This window comes from Ischnura elegans, chromosome 9, assembly GCF_921293095.1.
Source record: "Ischnura elegans chromosome 9, ioIscEleg1.1, whole genome shotgun sequence".
In the NCBI taxonomy this organism is placed as follows: Eukaryota; Metazoa; Arthropoda; class Insecta; order Odonata; family Coenagrionidae; genus Ischnura; species Ischnura elegans.
In genome coordinates, this window is record NC_060254.1 from 28,479,398 (window position 1) to 28,497,020 (window position 17,623).

Sequence of the window (17,623 nt, forward strand, 5' to 3'; positions counted from 1 at the left end):
AGCTGTGTTACACTAATCTTAGAATTTTTGACTCATGATAATGATAAAAATGCGCTTAGTAGAGCAGAAAAACATTTAAAAAACCTGAGAGGAATACCTTTACCCATTCACTTAAGATTTGGATCAAAGAAACTATGGCCAGTAGGCAAACATAGACTCCTTAGAGGTTGACTTTGGTTCCTCTGAATCCTATTATATTCAGGTTACTTATTTCCTTTGAGTCTTTCAGATGTTACTTTTATTTGAAATAGTAATGACAAACCAAATAGTTTTCGTAAATATTTATTTTTTCCAAAAATTGAGGATCGCTTTTGCTGTGATAATATTAAGGAAACGTCTACTATCAAAACTAATTTACAATGTACAATTTTATAAAATGGCAATATTATATATCTCAGATATTTTTTATATACTGTAAAGTTTTAAAGTATTTCTATGAATATCATAGTAATTGAAACCACCGGCTTCAAAACTGTCTGCTCTAAACTAAATGATCATGACTATGTAATTTTTCATAGTTTGAAATGCCATTTTATAAAATTTCACCTTTAAGTACCTGGTTTTGCTGCTATTCAATTTCACTGTTTCAGTACTCGAGATTTTATAAAAACTGAAATTTCAAAAATGAAGGTGTAGCATGAATTCACAGAGGAATTAACAATTTAAACCTGTGATATTACAGATTTGGCATAAAAAAATTATACTTAAAATTTATCCTATTTATTCCGAGCAAACGATTAATTAAAAATCATAGCGACATTATTTTCACACACATTAAGAGCTGATAGCCGATAAAATCCTTGGTGCTTACATATTACCATTTGTGACTAAATGAATACAAACCAAGAAGAAATTGAAGGCCCTAATGGGCATAAAAACAAGAATATTAAAAATTGCATCTACGCTATCTCAATTTTTATAGCAAATTCCTGAGTGTGCTACTCAGCCTCCATCAACAGCACGCCGTAAAATCGGCATCTGCACCACTCAACAGCACCCTAAGGTCAAGGTTCACCGTCCTGACCTCCATATGGGCCCCTCAAAAAGCTTTTCGCGCGCGCCATACAGAGAAGCTCTTAGTAGGCACGTGTGCGTATATGTTTCTGTGTGTGCTATGGGATGAGGTGTGTAGTGTACGGCCTTTTAGTGAGCACATAAAGGCATCGTGGATACGCGCAGAAGCTTCGACAAATGGAAAATAGAGTTTTGAGCGAGCAGTAACACGATGACTAAGAACAAAAAAAATGAATCGATTCCAACATGCTCAAGGATTAAAGATTAGAACAACTTTACATATTGAAACTTTTGCTCATTTATTTATTTTAATAATTTAAACTCTATATAATGCTTCAGTACAAAAATATTTGTTACGGGCAATAGATATTATTTTTTGTTTTTCCTATATTTTACTAACTAATACATAAAAGCTCACCCAAAAATTCAAAACACGTCATTCAATTTATCTAATTCAGGTAAAAGAGGTATGATGTCTCTATATTTCTGGGCTTCACCGCGTGGATTTTTCTTTATGACGACAGTTTCTCCGGTATTCCAACCGTCGTCTTCAGGTCGATCTGAAGACGCCGGTTGGAATACCGGAGAAACTGTCGTCATAAAGAAAAATCCACGCGTTGAAGCCCAGAAACATAGAGACATCATCTAGACAACGCCGCGTAAAAGAGGTATGTTTTCAATGTTAACGCTCGTGACTAGAAAATATTCAATACATTCGATCGGATCTCATCGCAAGACAATGTAATCCGAAACCCATCAATCAAAGCTATAGGATACCAAACTCTCCTGTACATTGATACTATTATGTCCAAAGTAAAATCTAACCCTTTTCAAAATTCGATTTCGGGATAATCAAGGCATTTACGAGGGATAACTTAAAAATAAGGTTTCCTAAGCGGCTGCGTTGCCGCATGAAGCTCTAGGCTCAATAAACCACAACACCGTGTTTCCATTACCACTACCACTCTCAACTGCTGCGAAGTGTTGCCCACCACTCATTGTAGGCATAGCAGCCGTCTCCATGCAGCTTCCCCCTACGTCTCCATGCAGGAATGAAATTGGGTCTGTCATGCTAATTTTGACCACGAAAAAGGTTGCACCTATCGAAATTCATCACTAATTGGTCGAAGTTTACGGTGAGATTATTCAGGGAATATCCCCTTTTGCGCCATTTTTTAAATATATCCTACTCCTGAACTACTCAGAATAGGAATAAGAATACAATCCCACATGGACTAGATTAAAAAACTCAAGCCTCACGACGCGATCGCTGCTAACTTCCTGATATACTGCATACAGCGCCCATTACAAAAAAAAAAATAAAAATATCACGACAATAGGGATGTATGCAGTTCTTCGAGGAGGAAGCTTAGGTATATGGATGGATGTCCAATATATTATCAATTACCTTCCAAGACGTGACTTAAGATAATGTATCATATTACTCAGGGGAAAAACCCTTTTGTTACCATCTTTTTTATATTTTGTACTAATGATTTACTCTAATTCTGATGACAATCCCGGACAGGACTCCATTAAAAAAACTCCATCCATACGATGCGTTCACCGCTGACTCTCTGATATACTGCTTTCGGCGCACATTGCTAAAAGATGAATAGCGCGACAACAGGGATGAATGCAGTTCTTCGAGGAGGAAGCGTAGGTAAATAAATTTTAAAACGGACACCAGAATAGGGGAAAACCCAGCCAAATTTACCCATCTTTTTCCCCTATTCTGTCGTCCGTTTTAAATTTATCAAGTAACTAGGTAACAATAATAAGATACAAAAATCATAATTTTCGCCTGAAGGTGATGATAATTTATTGAAACCCGGGTCGCACTCTGTAAAAAGAAGTGGTATAAGTAATTGTGTGATATCCAAGAGCAATAAAATGGATGGATGTCCAAAATATTATCAATTTCCCTCCAAAATGTGACTTTAAATAATTATGGCATATTACTTAGGGCAAAAATCCCTTTTTTACAATCTTATTTCATGTTTTGTACTCCTGATTTACTCTTTTTCTGTTCACAATCCCGGACAAGACTCGATCAAAAAAAAACTCCATCCATACGATGCGTTCACCGCTGACTATCTGATATACTGCCTTCGGCGCCCATTGCTAAAAGATGAATAGCGCGACAACAGGAATGTATGCAGTTCGTCGAGGAGGAAGCATCGGCAAATGGGCGAGAAAGAGAGGCTGGGAGAGGATAGTAATAAAGATGTAAAATCGGAGAGGCTGTGCGACGGGCGCTGAGGGAATAGCGCGGACATTGTCCGGGGAGAAATTGGGCCAAAGTGCTTTGGGGAAGGCCAAGCGGGCAGAGAGATGCCTAACGGCTTCCCTTTCGCCTCACCGGCCTTTCCGCCCAATCTAAAATATCCCCTCAAACTTACAGCCTCTCCCCCATGTCCATCCCCTGGCCTGCAGGCAACCCAACCAACTCCACCCTCCTCGATAACTTCTCACGGGGTAACGTGCAGTAAATCTTATGCGAGCACCGCCCACCCAACTACGCTCCATCGCTTCCTGAGCTTATCGCGGCTCCTGTGTCGGCTTCGGCAAGATCGCATCACCCAGTTTGCTCCGACAGGCTTTGGTGTTCGGGTGAAGGTACGAAATAGAATTACAAAGTCGTTGCGTTCACCCCATTTGATATCTTTAAGTCACTGGATGGATTAAAAGTAGAGAATAAGCAAGAATAATATGTAGCAATAAATGGAACCATAAAAATATCTAGTTATACAATCACAAACTAATATCTATCAATAAATGTGACCAGAAAGGAATGGAATGGAAACGTTAACTAGAAGTAATTTTGAAGGAAAGCTAATAAAAACTGGATTGGGACATAACTTCAAAATTCATGGAAAAACTTCGGTATACAGCGGAGAAAATAAAATTTGCTCTCTTTTGAAGGCGAAATTGTTAAAAACATCAATCAGAGCATGGAATATGCTATATTTTCTCCGCGCTCTCACCATGTCTGTTGGCATACAAAAAGTCGTCTGGTCAACGGCGCGAAATTCATCGAATATTAGAAGGCTGTAAAATAATGATGAGATCTCATTGACATAATTTTTGTCATAAGATATCCTAGTTTAAATGGAAGTTAGTTGAATTTAGGAGTAATAATTAATCACATGACACATGTCTCAGTGGCGCTATTAGAAAATAATGGGAGTAAATTTGAACAATAAATAATTCCGAAAACAGTAGTTATGAAGGTAAAATAATTTTATAACTCCGACACATGCAAATTTGACACATCACAATCAATACGGATGATAAGTAGCCAGAATTATTCACACATTAGAACTCTAATAATATTGGCAGAAATGTTTAAAATACGTCACATCCATTACTCTGACAAGGAATATGCTGCGTACCTATATAATAGTTGACTTAAACCGATAACTCTGTAAAGGCTAGTGTTAACTTTGCTTACTTCCAAATAAGCGATGTCAAAACTTATTTTCCTATAACTATCAGTTTATTCTCTCCATAAGTATAATTGAATGTATTAAATGAAAAAGTTATCACTCTCTAAGATTTCATTTTATTTAAAAATATGTCACATTTGCTCTGATGTAGCAGGATGTACAAAATTACGACAAAGATATTGCAGAATAATTCTTCCCTCTCCTTAGATAATAATTCCATCATGACCCTAAAAAAAATGCAACATAACAGATTAATTACGCAAAATATGTAAAAAAAAAAATAATCACTACAGTGTAAGAAAACTTTCGTAACAGACGAGAAACCCATGGTTAAGTAAGGGGCGCACACTTCATTTCCCGTTTATTTTATATTGGCATTTATATAAGCCGACGGATAGTAAAAATGGCTGTCTCGGTCAGAGGATTTTGAAGACAGAGGATAGACGACGGAGACTTAACGAGAAGTAAGTAGAGCGTGCTGGCAGGTACACGGGGAACTTGTAATGAGTGTGGACCTAATGAGCTAGGATATTGAATAAGTAATGGGATTGTACCCATCCCTTTGTCGGCCTGCCTACAGCCTCTTCAGTGCGTCACACGAGTTAAGAGGGCACTTCTCAGGGAGCGGTGAAGAATTTTCTCGCTGTATGCTGTGAAACTAAAGCGGCATACAATGTTTAAATATGCCTGCGAAAACAATGTGAACAAGCGTAGCATCAAATTTTTAATGCATATACTATAACTTAAAATTTTTATTCGATGTGTATTGTAGATCAAAGATATCAATAACAAAAAAGGTCTAAGAGCGCGATGATTCTTAAGTTACATATAAGCAAACATGAACTCAAATACTCACTACAATTTCTCACAAAAATTAATTAATGTAAATATTTTCTTTCATTGATTTTCATTCTATTGGGTGGGTGATGTTGATATACTTTTACGAGTACTTTTAACACCAAACGAGAGGTGAAAAATAAAATATTTCAGTTCCAATAAAAAATGCATAAATATACAAGGGTTTTCATTATAATTAATAATAATATCATTCCAATAAAATTTTCATATAAAAGAGCAATTGTTGAACACCATGATAGCTAAAGAATTATACTTTCTTTCCCTAATATTTGGAATAAGGCAATTTTTTATAGTATTTTACTACATGTACATTAAAACGATCTCACATGGAATTCATAAAAAAATGCCAATTTATTGCAAAAGTTAAATGAACAATATGAACTGAATAAGCAAAGAATTTTTTTCATGTAGCTAAATCCTTGCCTCAACGCAGTGACGAGGAGGAGAATCTTACCTTGGACATAAAATTTTGCTAATTGGAACAAACCGAGCACTGCTCAAATCTTCTCAAAAAATAGATTGCGTAAAGAAAGCAAAGGTAGAAATAATAACTTAACACGTCGTTACGGCAGGCATTAAATGCTATACGAGAAAACATCCCGTCTATTTCCCGCCTGGATGTATGTATGGGGATAAAAAAATATTATTACTGGCAGCGAAGAACACGCTCAACTCAGTAAAGGCTTAGCAGATGACGAAGAGAAAAATCAAACAATGAGAAACCTCGAAAGAAACGTTACTCCACTCCTGGCAAGAAAAAAAAAAGAAACGAAATGAAAGTTTTCGATATGGCCTCGCAACTAATTACGAACTTTTGCGAGGACTGAGGGATTTAATCACTTCTCCAACGCTAACCATTTACGCCCCTAACTGAGCTTCCGAGCTCACAATCGTACCGTGCGAGATCACATCAAAGTGGCGATAGCGCGCGAGATATAAAAAGGCTGGAAAAACGTGTATTGCGGAGAGAGGCTGCCAACAAGAGATACAGCGAGTGTAAGATGTAATAAAAACGGAGGAAAAAACTGTGTGGGGATGAAAATAGTAATTAAGTAACTTTCTTCTGGGAAGTCTTTCAGAGTTTTTAAATTAACAAGGTAAGGGGAGGGGATGGGAGACGGGGATCTTTTGAGCCCAAAACCATTGGAGTTTCTCCGAACAGACTTGAAGTTTTTTACGACGTAGGGATTGATAAGCGCGAGTAAACATCACAACATAAAAATGAGACATGAAACACTCTACATCCCGCCATAAATCAAAATGGTCTCAAATCAGAATGCTCCGGGAACATTTTTTGAACGAAGCAGGCAGTGTTGGCCATTGATAAATATTGGCTAATTAAAACTGCATTCTGAGTAGATAAGCCTAATAAGCTCATTCGCTAATTTAAGCTATATCGTTATTATTTTCGTTATAAATAAGAATTCGGCTGGGGAAATAATTAGTGTTGAAATATATGTTTCTCATTTCGTCTGGATTTGAAATTCATTGGCTGAAAAAGAAGGAAATAAATTGCAGCTCAGTGACATAGTGATTGGCAGGGAGAAACAAATAATATAAACACTAGCGCTGACAAAAGAAGCTTTATTGCTGGAAATGGTAGAGAACTTCAATGCAATGAATTCCGCGTCAATTATAGCTGTGATAGAAAAATTACAGATTTTAAATGTAAATATTAATGAGGGATTGATGTTTTGATAGCTAAGTTCCAATATTAAAGATTGATTAAGATCCCGTTGGTATAACATCAACAAACATTCTGTAAGCATGATGAAGAATAAAAATTGGTCCATTTTTAAGACCATTCAGCTAATACTTTGGCAACGTACGCTCACATGCCCACTAAATCATTATTGCGCTGCTCAATGAAAGATGTAGGGTAAATGTTGTAGTCTCGTCGTTTAAATAGCAGAAAAATTGCATGTGACATACACTGATTTGCGCACCTATTTCCCTATTTAACTATAAAAAAATTCAAGAATCACTAGGAATAATTACGATAGTGATTAGCGTATTGAATAATCCTTAAGTTTACTACGCTGAATAAATTCGCATTTCCAGAAAGCTATTGACGATATTCAAAGGAAACTAACAGGTCCGTAGGTACTTGCTGCCTTCGTTACTTCAAGCTGAAAAGTTTCAGTTAATGACTTGTTTCTTTTGTAGCCTACTTTTCCTTTTTCCTCTAATAACTTATTTCTTGGATATTTGCCATGAAAGCTTCGAAAGGCATTCATGAGCATCTTTCAATCTTAAGTGGAAACACAAACAAAAGTCTTTGAAATCGGAATTAGCTGAGGGATCTTTCCCCGATACTTTTTTCCATACTTTCTCGATTTTTTAATCTTCCGCTCTTCTTTTAACGAGCTACTGCCCACAAACTTTGCGATTTCAAAAAAATATGTAATTTTCAATGAATATGAGAAATAACGAGGACTTTTGGCAAAGATCCCTGAATTGGAGATATTCCTTTTTTAAATTCACGATGGATTGAGACGGAGAAATAATTATGAAGTTGTGAGGGACACGAGACAAAATATTGGAAATAAAAACAGAATAAATAAGTTCGAGAGAGAAACCAATTCCTTAGGATACGTTTTCTCCATAAATGACGACCACACTTGCCTAGACAGAGGCCGTATATTTTGCTGTTCAATGACAACTAAGGACACTTGCAGTCAGTTATTCTTGTAGTGTATAAATATACAAATAACGTCCTAAAAAGGTGGTATGTGAAAATGAAGTATTTATATGAAATCTCGTATGAGCTTAATAGGTAACGTAACATTTTTGTACTATCTTTTTTTCTATTAAAAATGCAATTTATGAACAATGCTGTGAGTATATTTTAAGCCTTTTTGTGAAAATAGCTTATGAAGAAGGAAATATGCCTCAAACATCATTGCAAACTCGGTGGCATTAGCGGCACGTGATAGTAAAAATCAAATCGTTGCTTATTAGGAGGAAAGCATGAGATTTGGTACGTTTATTCCATGGACAAATGTTAATTGATACTTACGTTGTAACCCACAACCAAATCCCCAAGAGGGGTTGGGGGAAAGTGGAAGAAGCATATGTTATTTAATTATATTTAATTAATCACATTTTTAGCTCAAATGATGCAAAGGTGTAGTTTAAATGCAAGTATAACCGCGTAGAAGTGGCGAAGGGGAGTAAATTAATTTACTCCCCGGACCTAAAATGGCACCTAAAATGGCACCACATTAAAAAATGACAGGGATTTGCGAGAGCAATACAAATAGTTCGGCTCTTTTTCAGCTGTAAGGAGTCATTTATGTTTTTACAAACGCTTAAGACGTACAAAATGTCAAAAATACATTCACTCGAATGTTTATGGTATATTTTGTATAACGAGTACGAGTAATTGCCTTCCAGATATAGAAGACGATGAAACTTTATCATCAAAGACAATATCAATCCACATGTTTGCGAAAAGGAGATGCTTAAAACTCAAACATAATGAAGACATTAAAAAAAATAGATATTACTAAAAGCAATTAATGAACATCCATCCACTTCCACTCATCTCAAAAACTGCTTCATTCCTCTGCACTCATTTTCCTCCATATTCCATTTATTTGGACTGTGTGATGATAGCGAGGGCCTTGCGTGCTCATGATTGTGGTGGCATTGAGTTTGGTAGCATCATTGGTAATCATTGATTGTACCGGTAAACTTTTTCCATCATGCTACGGTTTCTATGCCACCTATGAAGTCATTATTACAATTTCTCGGCCATATTTTAATAAAAAGGTTGGAACTTGGGATAGTTTGCAACAGTTAAGGTGAAACAAGGTTTCCCTGCAAAAAAATGTAAAAATAAAAAAAAAATATTCCTAGGAAAGTTATGGTTATGAGTTACTTCGCTTCCTGCTTTATTTGATCCCTAGATTACGAACATGCACTTTTTGAATCGCATAGAAGAGTCTTCCAAAAAGTTTAAGGAGAAGATGGGATAACTTAGCAGGCCATATATATAGCGGATACATGTATAGGTACATGTATAGCGGATAGGAGGAGGAACGGATAGATGCGTCAAACTAATCTTATTGTTAGTATTGTGGGCTATTGATGATGACGGAGGAGGGTGAGTAATCCAGATACACGTCCACCAAAGAAAGACGTAAAATACCAAATCTCTACACGCATATAGAGAATGATCTTCGCTAGGGCTGCAATTCCCTCTCCCGGATATTTACCTGAAGCTTCTAATTCCCCGATTTTTCCCCTGCTTTTCCGAGTTGGTGGTCACCTTGGAGAGTGAAGGCGAAGGGAAAAAAAGGTTTGGGAGAGACGTTCTCCTTCCAATCAAGAAAATGGCAACTTTCGAACCCTTCACTAACTCAAATCTCCTAGTGGCAATTCCCTCTTCGCCTTCCGACCTTATCTACCCCCCTCACCCTTTCCGTTCTGCGATCTCACGTTATTTGCTACCCCGAGGGACCACTCTTCGGGTGAAACTGGGATAGCCAGGTGGAGAAATTTTACCATTGATCATGGTCCCCCCAAATCAATATGAAGTATGTATATAGGAAAAGAGGGGTTAGGGGAGAGGTGTATGGGGAGGGGGAGTTAGGAATAGGGGTTAGGATGCGACGTTCAGACCTGGAAAGCTATTGGCTTGAAAGTGCCAAATGCAAGCCAATTCGAGGGTGTGGAGGTTGAGGGCGGAGTCGGTGGGAGGGAGGGAGGCAATAATGGATACTTTGTAGCATTGATTGAAAATGGAATCATGTGAAAGACAATGTGTAGGAACTGGTAGAGAGGAGTGGGGGGAAGATGGACAACAGGAGGCGCGATGATTGTTGATTCTGAGATTGAGAGGGGTAGTGCATTGGCCAATATAGAAAGCATATTTATTCAATATGAGTGTTTTTTTTTGTGTCTCTGTGTTTATCGATATTAACTTTAAACGCAAACATACAAATAAATTCGTGGTGAGCTGCCCCAATGCCATCTATTGGTTACTCTTGTGAGCCAAAGCAAAGGGAGTTTACTGTGTAAAGCGCCGCCGAAATCATGGTGGATCTAAGCGTCCTGGTAGCGCAACTGGTAGAGCACCTAGCCGGCAACCAAGGGGTTCTGGGTTCGAGTCCCAGTCAGGCCGCATTTTTACCCTCTGATTTCTGGCTTTTTTCCATCTACCACAGCACCGTTGTCCTCGCCCTTTTCTATTACATGTTCTTATCCCTTTCTTTCCTTACCTGTGAATTTATTTGTATACAAATATACAAAAGTTTTGGTTAGCACCCACATCGTGAGGTCAAATGGCCAAAATTGTAAAATTTTGCTTACGTTCGACACAACTTACGATCTTTCTTTATAACTATACCAATTTTCTTAGATGTTGTACGAGGTGAAGTTACTAAAATTAGAGATCAAAATGGCACACAACTAGTGGAAGAGTCTGTATGTCTGCTGTAATAGAAATACAGTTGCTTTAAAATGAATGCGAACCATATTTATATTTTTACAACATTGATCATATTCATTAATGATGTAAAATTTACTAAATAAAGGAAAATTGAAAAAAACATTTTGGTACAGAAAGAGGAATAAAGTTCATAAGTCTACCTTAAGTACCTGAGTGAAACTGAAAGCATTCTGCGTGGCAATGGAAAATACCATCCTAAAATTTTGACGAAGGAGAAATTCCTAGGTAGTCAATTACGCTACCCTGATTTTAGAGCTAGGGACGAAGCTGAAAATGCTGCAAATGATGAGAAAAGCATGAAATTTAGCACCGTTATTCCTTGACCAAGCCATATACCAACCCATTCTGCCGGCCATATGCATTCCAATAGCGATGGCTACGCTAAATAACACACTTCGGTTATCTGCGGAGAGGCGTTTATTGTGACTTGACAATACAGAACTGAACTGGGTAGCCCAGATGGCTAGCTTATATACATGCGGCGAATATTCTGGAACGCCGCGCCGGATCTTCCTCGAACCTTCTAGAATTCCTGAAAAGATATAGGAAAAAATACCGGCCGGCGCCAGGACTCGAACGCGCGCCGTCCGATTAGTAGGCGGACACTTATCCACTGGTCCAACTCTACAATGTGGCGGACGATGCGCCACACCAAGCCATTCTGCCGGTGGAACTCACATCCCTATCTTATGTGAGTAATTGGTGGTGAGTGAGAGTGGGTATGCTGTAGGTGAATGGTTCAAGCGTGTAAGTTAGAATGGTTGAATTTCTTCCATGTGCCTCGCAATTTACTCTCAAACGGACCAAAGTATAAAAAAATTACCGTTGAAATTTTATCTCCTTGAAAAAATATGAAGAAACAATTGCACTGTCACCCTTGGAATTCCATTGCTACACTCTCTTTCTTAACTTGCTTAGGGCCGATTTCACCAACGCCGATCAACGCTTGATCTCGGATCAACCGTACAATTAATCGCCAATCACACTGATCGAGTTTCACCAACGACAATCAGCGCTAATCGGGGATCAAAATCCTTGATCAAGTTAATCATGGATTTTCTTTGATCAAACCATGATCAACCAAGATGCCCGACGCACTGTCATCATCTGACGAGGAGTATGATATAATTATAGATTATTTTAACTTACGTGCACACCATAGGCCCCTGGAAGGAAACGATTATAATGTATATGAAGAAAATGAATTTAAAATGAAATTTAGATTATCGAAACCTGCTGTTCAATTTGTCCTTGAGCGAATTCGTAACAGGATAGACAATAGGAGCAAAAGAAATAACCCGATTTCTCCACTGAAACAACTTTTGATAGCCCTAAGATTTTACGCGACAGGAAGCTTTCAGGTAAATTGAGTGACTTGAACATAAGGTATTTAAATTTAGCGGGTTTTCAACATGAGAGTAGCAAATATCGTAACGCTAAGATTGACGTTGTTATTGAAGACACCGGTATGTCGTTGGAAGATATTGCTGCTGTTGATCTTGTTTCGCTGATGATTTTAAATTTAAATCGCACGTTTTAATATAATTGCTATGTGTACGGTAATAGTATGTAATTTAAATTATACATACCTTAAGTTACATGCTAGTTTAATACATCAGAATTACGAAGGTTTGTAACGATGAATTTCAAGTTGTTGGATAGAATGCTATCATCTTGAGGAGAGAAACTTACACTATTAGCTAATTTCAATGCTAATGCTGATCAAGTAGAGTAAACAATACGCAGAATTATGATGTGGGTACGATAAGAATCATGCCTAGTGTTCCTTGTAAGTACCTCGATATCATGAAAAGCATTTTGGTATATTAAGGCGTTCACTTTTTTGTGTAATTTATGTAAATCAAGTTTAATGGGCATAAAAATCAAAAACATTTAAAAAGTTTCCATAAATTTTTGTGATCCTTCCTTCTCATGATCGATGTTGGCATTTCCTTTGACATTTGAGATGACACTTTTGTAACTTGCAGAGTGAACTTGGTCTGATAATGTGAATAGTGGCAATGATGAAAATGGTACATGATTTTTATGTCATAGAGGTAACAGAAGATATTGGTATTTCTGTATGTTTATGTTATACTGTGGAACAACAAATCCTGCGTAGATTTTATTAATCAATGGACAAGAGATCAGAAATAATGGTTGATGTACATAGTACTGTTTATTATACAAGCTCAGGTGTTTGTCGAATTTAGCTAGGTGATCTTCTAAGACAGCACTACGGCGCAAGAGCTAGAGTATACTGGCAATGGTAATTTGAATATTATAAGGTAATTAATGTATAGTAGTGCACTGTAAAATGCCTTACTTCTTAAAGTAGATGTGGGTGAGGGGTCACTGAACACACAATGTTATGTTAAAAGATGTAATGCTGAAAGTAATTTCACTTTAAGGTGAACATTATTAGTTAAGGCATAAATGGTTAATCTGTGATAGAATACCGATATATTTCTAAATAATTAAATACTCAGCACTCCCATGAAAACATAAAGGGCTCAAATCACAATAATCAACAGTTTCAATGCATAGATTACTTTAAAACCATTAACAGTTGTGGTATTATGTAATATAATGGCAAAGTATATTAAGCAATTTTTTTACCATGACTTTCAAATGACAATGAATTGGATATAAGTAATGTCTACTGGTGTTGGATGCAAATCACATTTTATTTTACTGGAATTCTTGGTCATGATGAGTTATCACTCCTATTAAAATGAGATGATAAATAGTTGTCATGAGGTAAGACGTGGCTGTAAATTTATGAGTTCTGTTAATAAAAAGCAATGTTGTCTAAATACTGTTTGTGATGGTTCACAATACTTTAGTGACAGGAAGTACAAAGTTTATTATGCTACATTCTGCACACATATTATAACTTGACATATGCTGCAGCTTGGTTTGTATCTATATGATTAGTTTATTATATTATGTGGAGTCATTATTATTACTCATTTCATCATAACCATCCTAGTTATAGATGTTCTGAAATTAAGTTGATTCGAATTCTCTTTTAAAGTTCAAAACGTGAAAATACATGATCCACATCTTTCTTCATATGGTCTATGATATACACCTGTCAGCATAAGAAAATACAATATAACGAAAAGGAAAATGTGCTGGTGGAATTTTTTTATGCTAGGACATTTGTAATATTTGAATGAGTTAATAAGAGTTAGGTCTGGAAAAATTACACCTGAAAGTGCAACTCATCATATAGCTTGTTGCTAGACTGCTATTCAAATGAATAATTCAGATGATTGCAAATATTGTGATAGGCTCATCTCACTTCAATAATTAGATACCTACCAAATGTAGCTGTTAGGTCAGTAGGTACTACTCATGAGGTAAGGAGCAACTGTCATGATGTAGGTGACTGAAATTCCTACCTAACTTTTATGTTGTCAAAAAATCACTATGATAGTATAACATCCGTTAGATCTCTATTTCATAATAATTCAATAGTAGCAGCAGTGGCTACTAAATGATATAAATTTTTTTTAAATATGTAAATAAATTGCTGAAATATCTTATATTGTAGTCTTGATTCATAATTTTTTTACCATCACATTGTGAATTACCTCACAAACTACAGTCAAAATGTGCTTAAATGAAATTTTATTTTCACATTGAGGTTTGTTTTATGTAGCAGACAGTTATTTAATCTGCCTCAAGTGATATATATATATAAATGTTATGAATTAGATATGAGGAGGCTACTGAGCACTCAGATGAAAATCCTATCATATTGAAATTGAAATACTTTTGCAGGTAGTCATTGGTGAATTACTTGGAGTGAGTACATCCAGTGTCTGCAGGATAATTAAGAAGGTCTCCCTACATATAGCTATGCTGTCGGAAGAATTTATTAATTTCCCTAGTGGAAGAGAGGAACTGAACAGATTGAAGGAAGAATTTTTTGCAATTGCCAGATTCCCAGGCATCATTGGGGCTATTGATTGTACCCACATACCCATTACTTCACCTGGAGGAGGAAATGCTGAATTATTTAGAAATAGAAAGTCATATTTTTCCATCAATGTTCAGGCAGTTTGCTCCCCGACCCTTAAATTAACAAATTTGGTGGCAAGGTGGCCAGGGTCAGTTCACGACAGCACCATTTTTAACAATTCCTTTTTGAGAGCTAAATTTGAAAGTGGGGAGATACCTGATGGCTATTTATTAGGAGATGGTGGCTATCCTTGCAAGCCATATCTCCTAACTCCATTATTACACCCAGTGAGCAGAGGGGAAAGAAATTATAACCTGGCTCATGTTCGAAGCCGAAACCCCATCGAAAGATGTTTTGGGGTGTTAAAACGGAGGTTTCCTTGCCTATCAATTGGACTAAGAACAAAAACAAATACATCTTTAATCATTATTGTGGCCACCGGTGTTCTGCACAATATTTCAATCTTATTCAAAGAAGAGGAGCCCCTTCATGATGCCAATGTGAATCCTCATCCGTATGATGAAGTCAATCAACCAATGGCAGAGGGAAATGATAGAGCCACAGGAGCTGCTGTTCGGCGAGCCATAATAAATGGCATATTTTCTTAAAAATATATTCTTTTTATGATAACCATAGGATAGCTTCTGATGAGAAATAGTTTTCTTACATATTTATATTTTACAGCGTTATAAAAAATTAAATAGCAAATTTCAACTATGGAAATTAACTAGTAAATAAAATTTTAAACCTGCAGCATTCATTATAGAAATCAGTTTCCCTCTCTTTTACAGATAGTATAACCTGGGGCTTAAATTTGATGACATGATTTTGAATAAATAGACCTAGGCTATGAGAAATAAGACTTATTTATTTGCCATTAGTTTTGCCAAGGTAGCCTTTTTGATTTCAGTTTCAATTTGTTGGTTTTCCAACGCTAGTACACTATTTTTTAGTTCATTTTTCAATATTTCCATTTTTATTTTATGCTGTTGTTCTAGGATTTCCAGTTGTCTGTTGATTAAAATGGTTTTTTTATTTGCCATGGTTGCTACTTCTTCTTCAGCTTTTCTTTTGTGGGATGGTGGATTGCATGATGAAATTTTGGAAGTACTGGCTCTATTGCTTTCTGTTGGCTGTTGAGTAAAGTCATAAGGTGCATCGTTGGGTGTTAATGGGATTTCTGTTGTTGTTTCTTCATCCTTATCTGTGATTGTCTCCATGATCTTAAAAGTAAGAAAACAAAGGTTTTAGTGAAATTTTGCTCAGTTATTTAGTCTTCAGAATTTGTGAAATAAGGATGAAATGTTTTCATAGACGAAATGAGATGCTTAGTTGGATTCAAAGTCAATTACATTTGAAATAGTATGGTAAAGAATGTATTTATTTAAAAAAAATAATAGAATAAGAGGCCATTCTTTTTTTAGAACTTACTTCAAAAATATCTCCCTCTGCACTCACATCTGTAATGAAAGAAGAATATCAGAACCAAGCACACTCTTTATCAATATTAATTTTTATAATAGCGAAAATAATTCATTACTGTTGGTTCATGATGTATACCTGTTCGCCCAAGACACCTTAGAGTTAGCGTGGGCTTTTATGCTAGAAATCCATTTGTAATTGCAAGATATTATCGTCACCATAACAATCGCTGAATAAAAATATTCTACCCACCTTTATCGCCGCTGAAACTTGCATCACTGTCGGCAGGGTTCCTCAATGAATTGAATTGATCCTTAACCATACCTATCAATCTCTCCTCCTGGCTGGTTAGCTGTGTGTGACAGCTTCCTCCCCCAGTCTTGTATCTTTCTATCTGAAATTTAATGGATTTCATTTTACAGCCTTAGTAAATACAACTTTGATACTGGAACTTAATGTGATGATATTTATACGATGCATGCGTATCTACTCACCTTCTCATCGGCCGCGTTCTTCTTAGCCCGACGTTTCATATTTTCATAGCAATTTTTCAATTGCTTCCATGTTCTGACAGCATTTGTTTCGGTGGAATTAAAGGCTACGCTTATACCTTCCCATGCTTTCATCTTCTCGTGGCATGTAGTTGCGTCAGTTCTTTTGTTTTCTATTACATTGGAATATGTTTCCACAAGATCTAAAAGTCGCGATTTCTCCAACTCGGAGAAATTGTTGCCTCGTGCTGCTGAAGACATTTTGATCTTTATACTCGAATGTCGCGGTAATCACGCTGTTAAACAAATGCCGTCGTCATGCGCCGTAGACAGCCAATAGGAAAGCTACTTACAAATATATGAGAATTATAATGCTACGCGATTGCCGATCAAGTGATTTTGATTGTTGATCAAGGATCAGACGTTGGTGAAACGGATGCGAGATTTGATCTCGGATCAGGGAATTGATGCCGATCAACTGATCGCCGATCAAAGAGAGGTTGGTGAAATCGGCCCAGTCTGTTTATATGTTTCAACTGTGGGTTCTTGTAAATTTTTCACCCATTTTGGATTAAAAGTTATCTCATACTCATTGTGATTAACACTTACTCACTAAGGATTGGCGAGCAAAATACATATCAAAACCTGGTCAGTATCCACGCTTGGTGTGAATACTGATCCTGAGTGAGGAAAGGTTTGTATTTTACTCTTTGGGACATTTTATACTGTTTTATGAAAAAGGTGTTTTTTTATATTTTTTCATATGATTCATTACTTAACCAGCAATATTTCCAACAATGGACAGAATTTGCTGGAGCATTAAAACACGGGGTCAAATTAAAAGTTCTATTCAAGTGAATTAAAAGTGAAAAAAATATTAAATTACATTTAATGAAAGTTAATTAAAGTAATATCAATTCGTAATTTCAATCATGATACTGGCTTTCTAAGAAACACTTGGACA

At 36.5% G+C, this 17,623-nt stretch overlaps 2 protein-coding genes across 2 annotated transcripts in view; one reads left to right on the forward strand and one right to left on the reverse strand.

Moving 5' to 3' along the window:
• LOC124164911 (putative nuclease HARBI1) overlaps nt 1–15,354 on the forward strand; it is a 53,313-nt gene extending 37,959 nt beyond the window's left edge. The window contains exon 3 of the mRNA XM_046542140.1: nt 14,566–15,354. Coding sequence (XP_046398096.1) covers nt 14,566–15,354 — 789 coding nt within the window. The remainder of the gene's footprint in view (nt 1–14,565) is intronic.
• Nucleotides 15,121–17,167, reverse strand: LOC124165743 (myb/SANT-like DNA-binding domain-containing protein 3). The gene is made up of 4 exons (XM_046543228.1): nt 16,663–17,167; nt 16,421–16,562; nt 16,178–16,206; nt 15,121–15,969 (listed from the first exon to the last, which is right to left on the reverse strand). The coding sequence occupies exons 1-4, from the start codon at nt 16,918–16,920 to the stop codon at nt 15,610–15,612; spliced, it is 789 nt and encodes a 262-aa protein (XP_046399184.1). The 5' UTR covers nt 16,921–17,167; the 3' UTR covers nt 15,121–15,609.
• Nucleotides 17,168–17,623: the final 456 nt, after the last annotated feature.

Excerpts from the sequence above, each read along its gene's own strand:
- LOC124165743 (XM_046543228.1), bottom strand. The coding sequence starts at position 16,920 with ATGTCTTCAGCAGCACGAGGCAACAATTTCTCCGAGTTGGAGAAATCG. Across the intron at positions 16,563-16,662 it reads AGAACGCGGCCGATGAGAAG|ATAGAAAGATACAAGACTGG; the intron begins GTGAGTAGATAC and ends ATTAAATTTCAG. Across the intron at positions 16,207-16,420 it reads AAGTTTCAGCGGCGATAAAG|ATGTGAGTGCAGAGGGAGAT; the intron begins GTGGGTAGAATA and ends CTTTCATTACAG.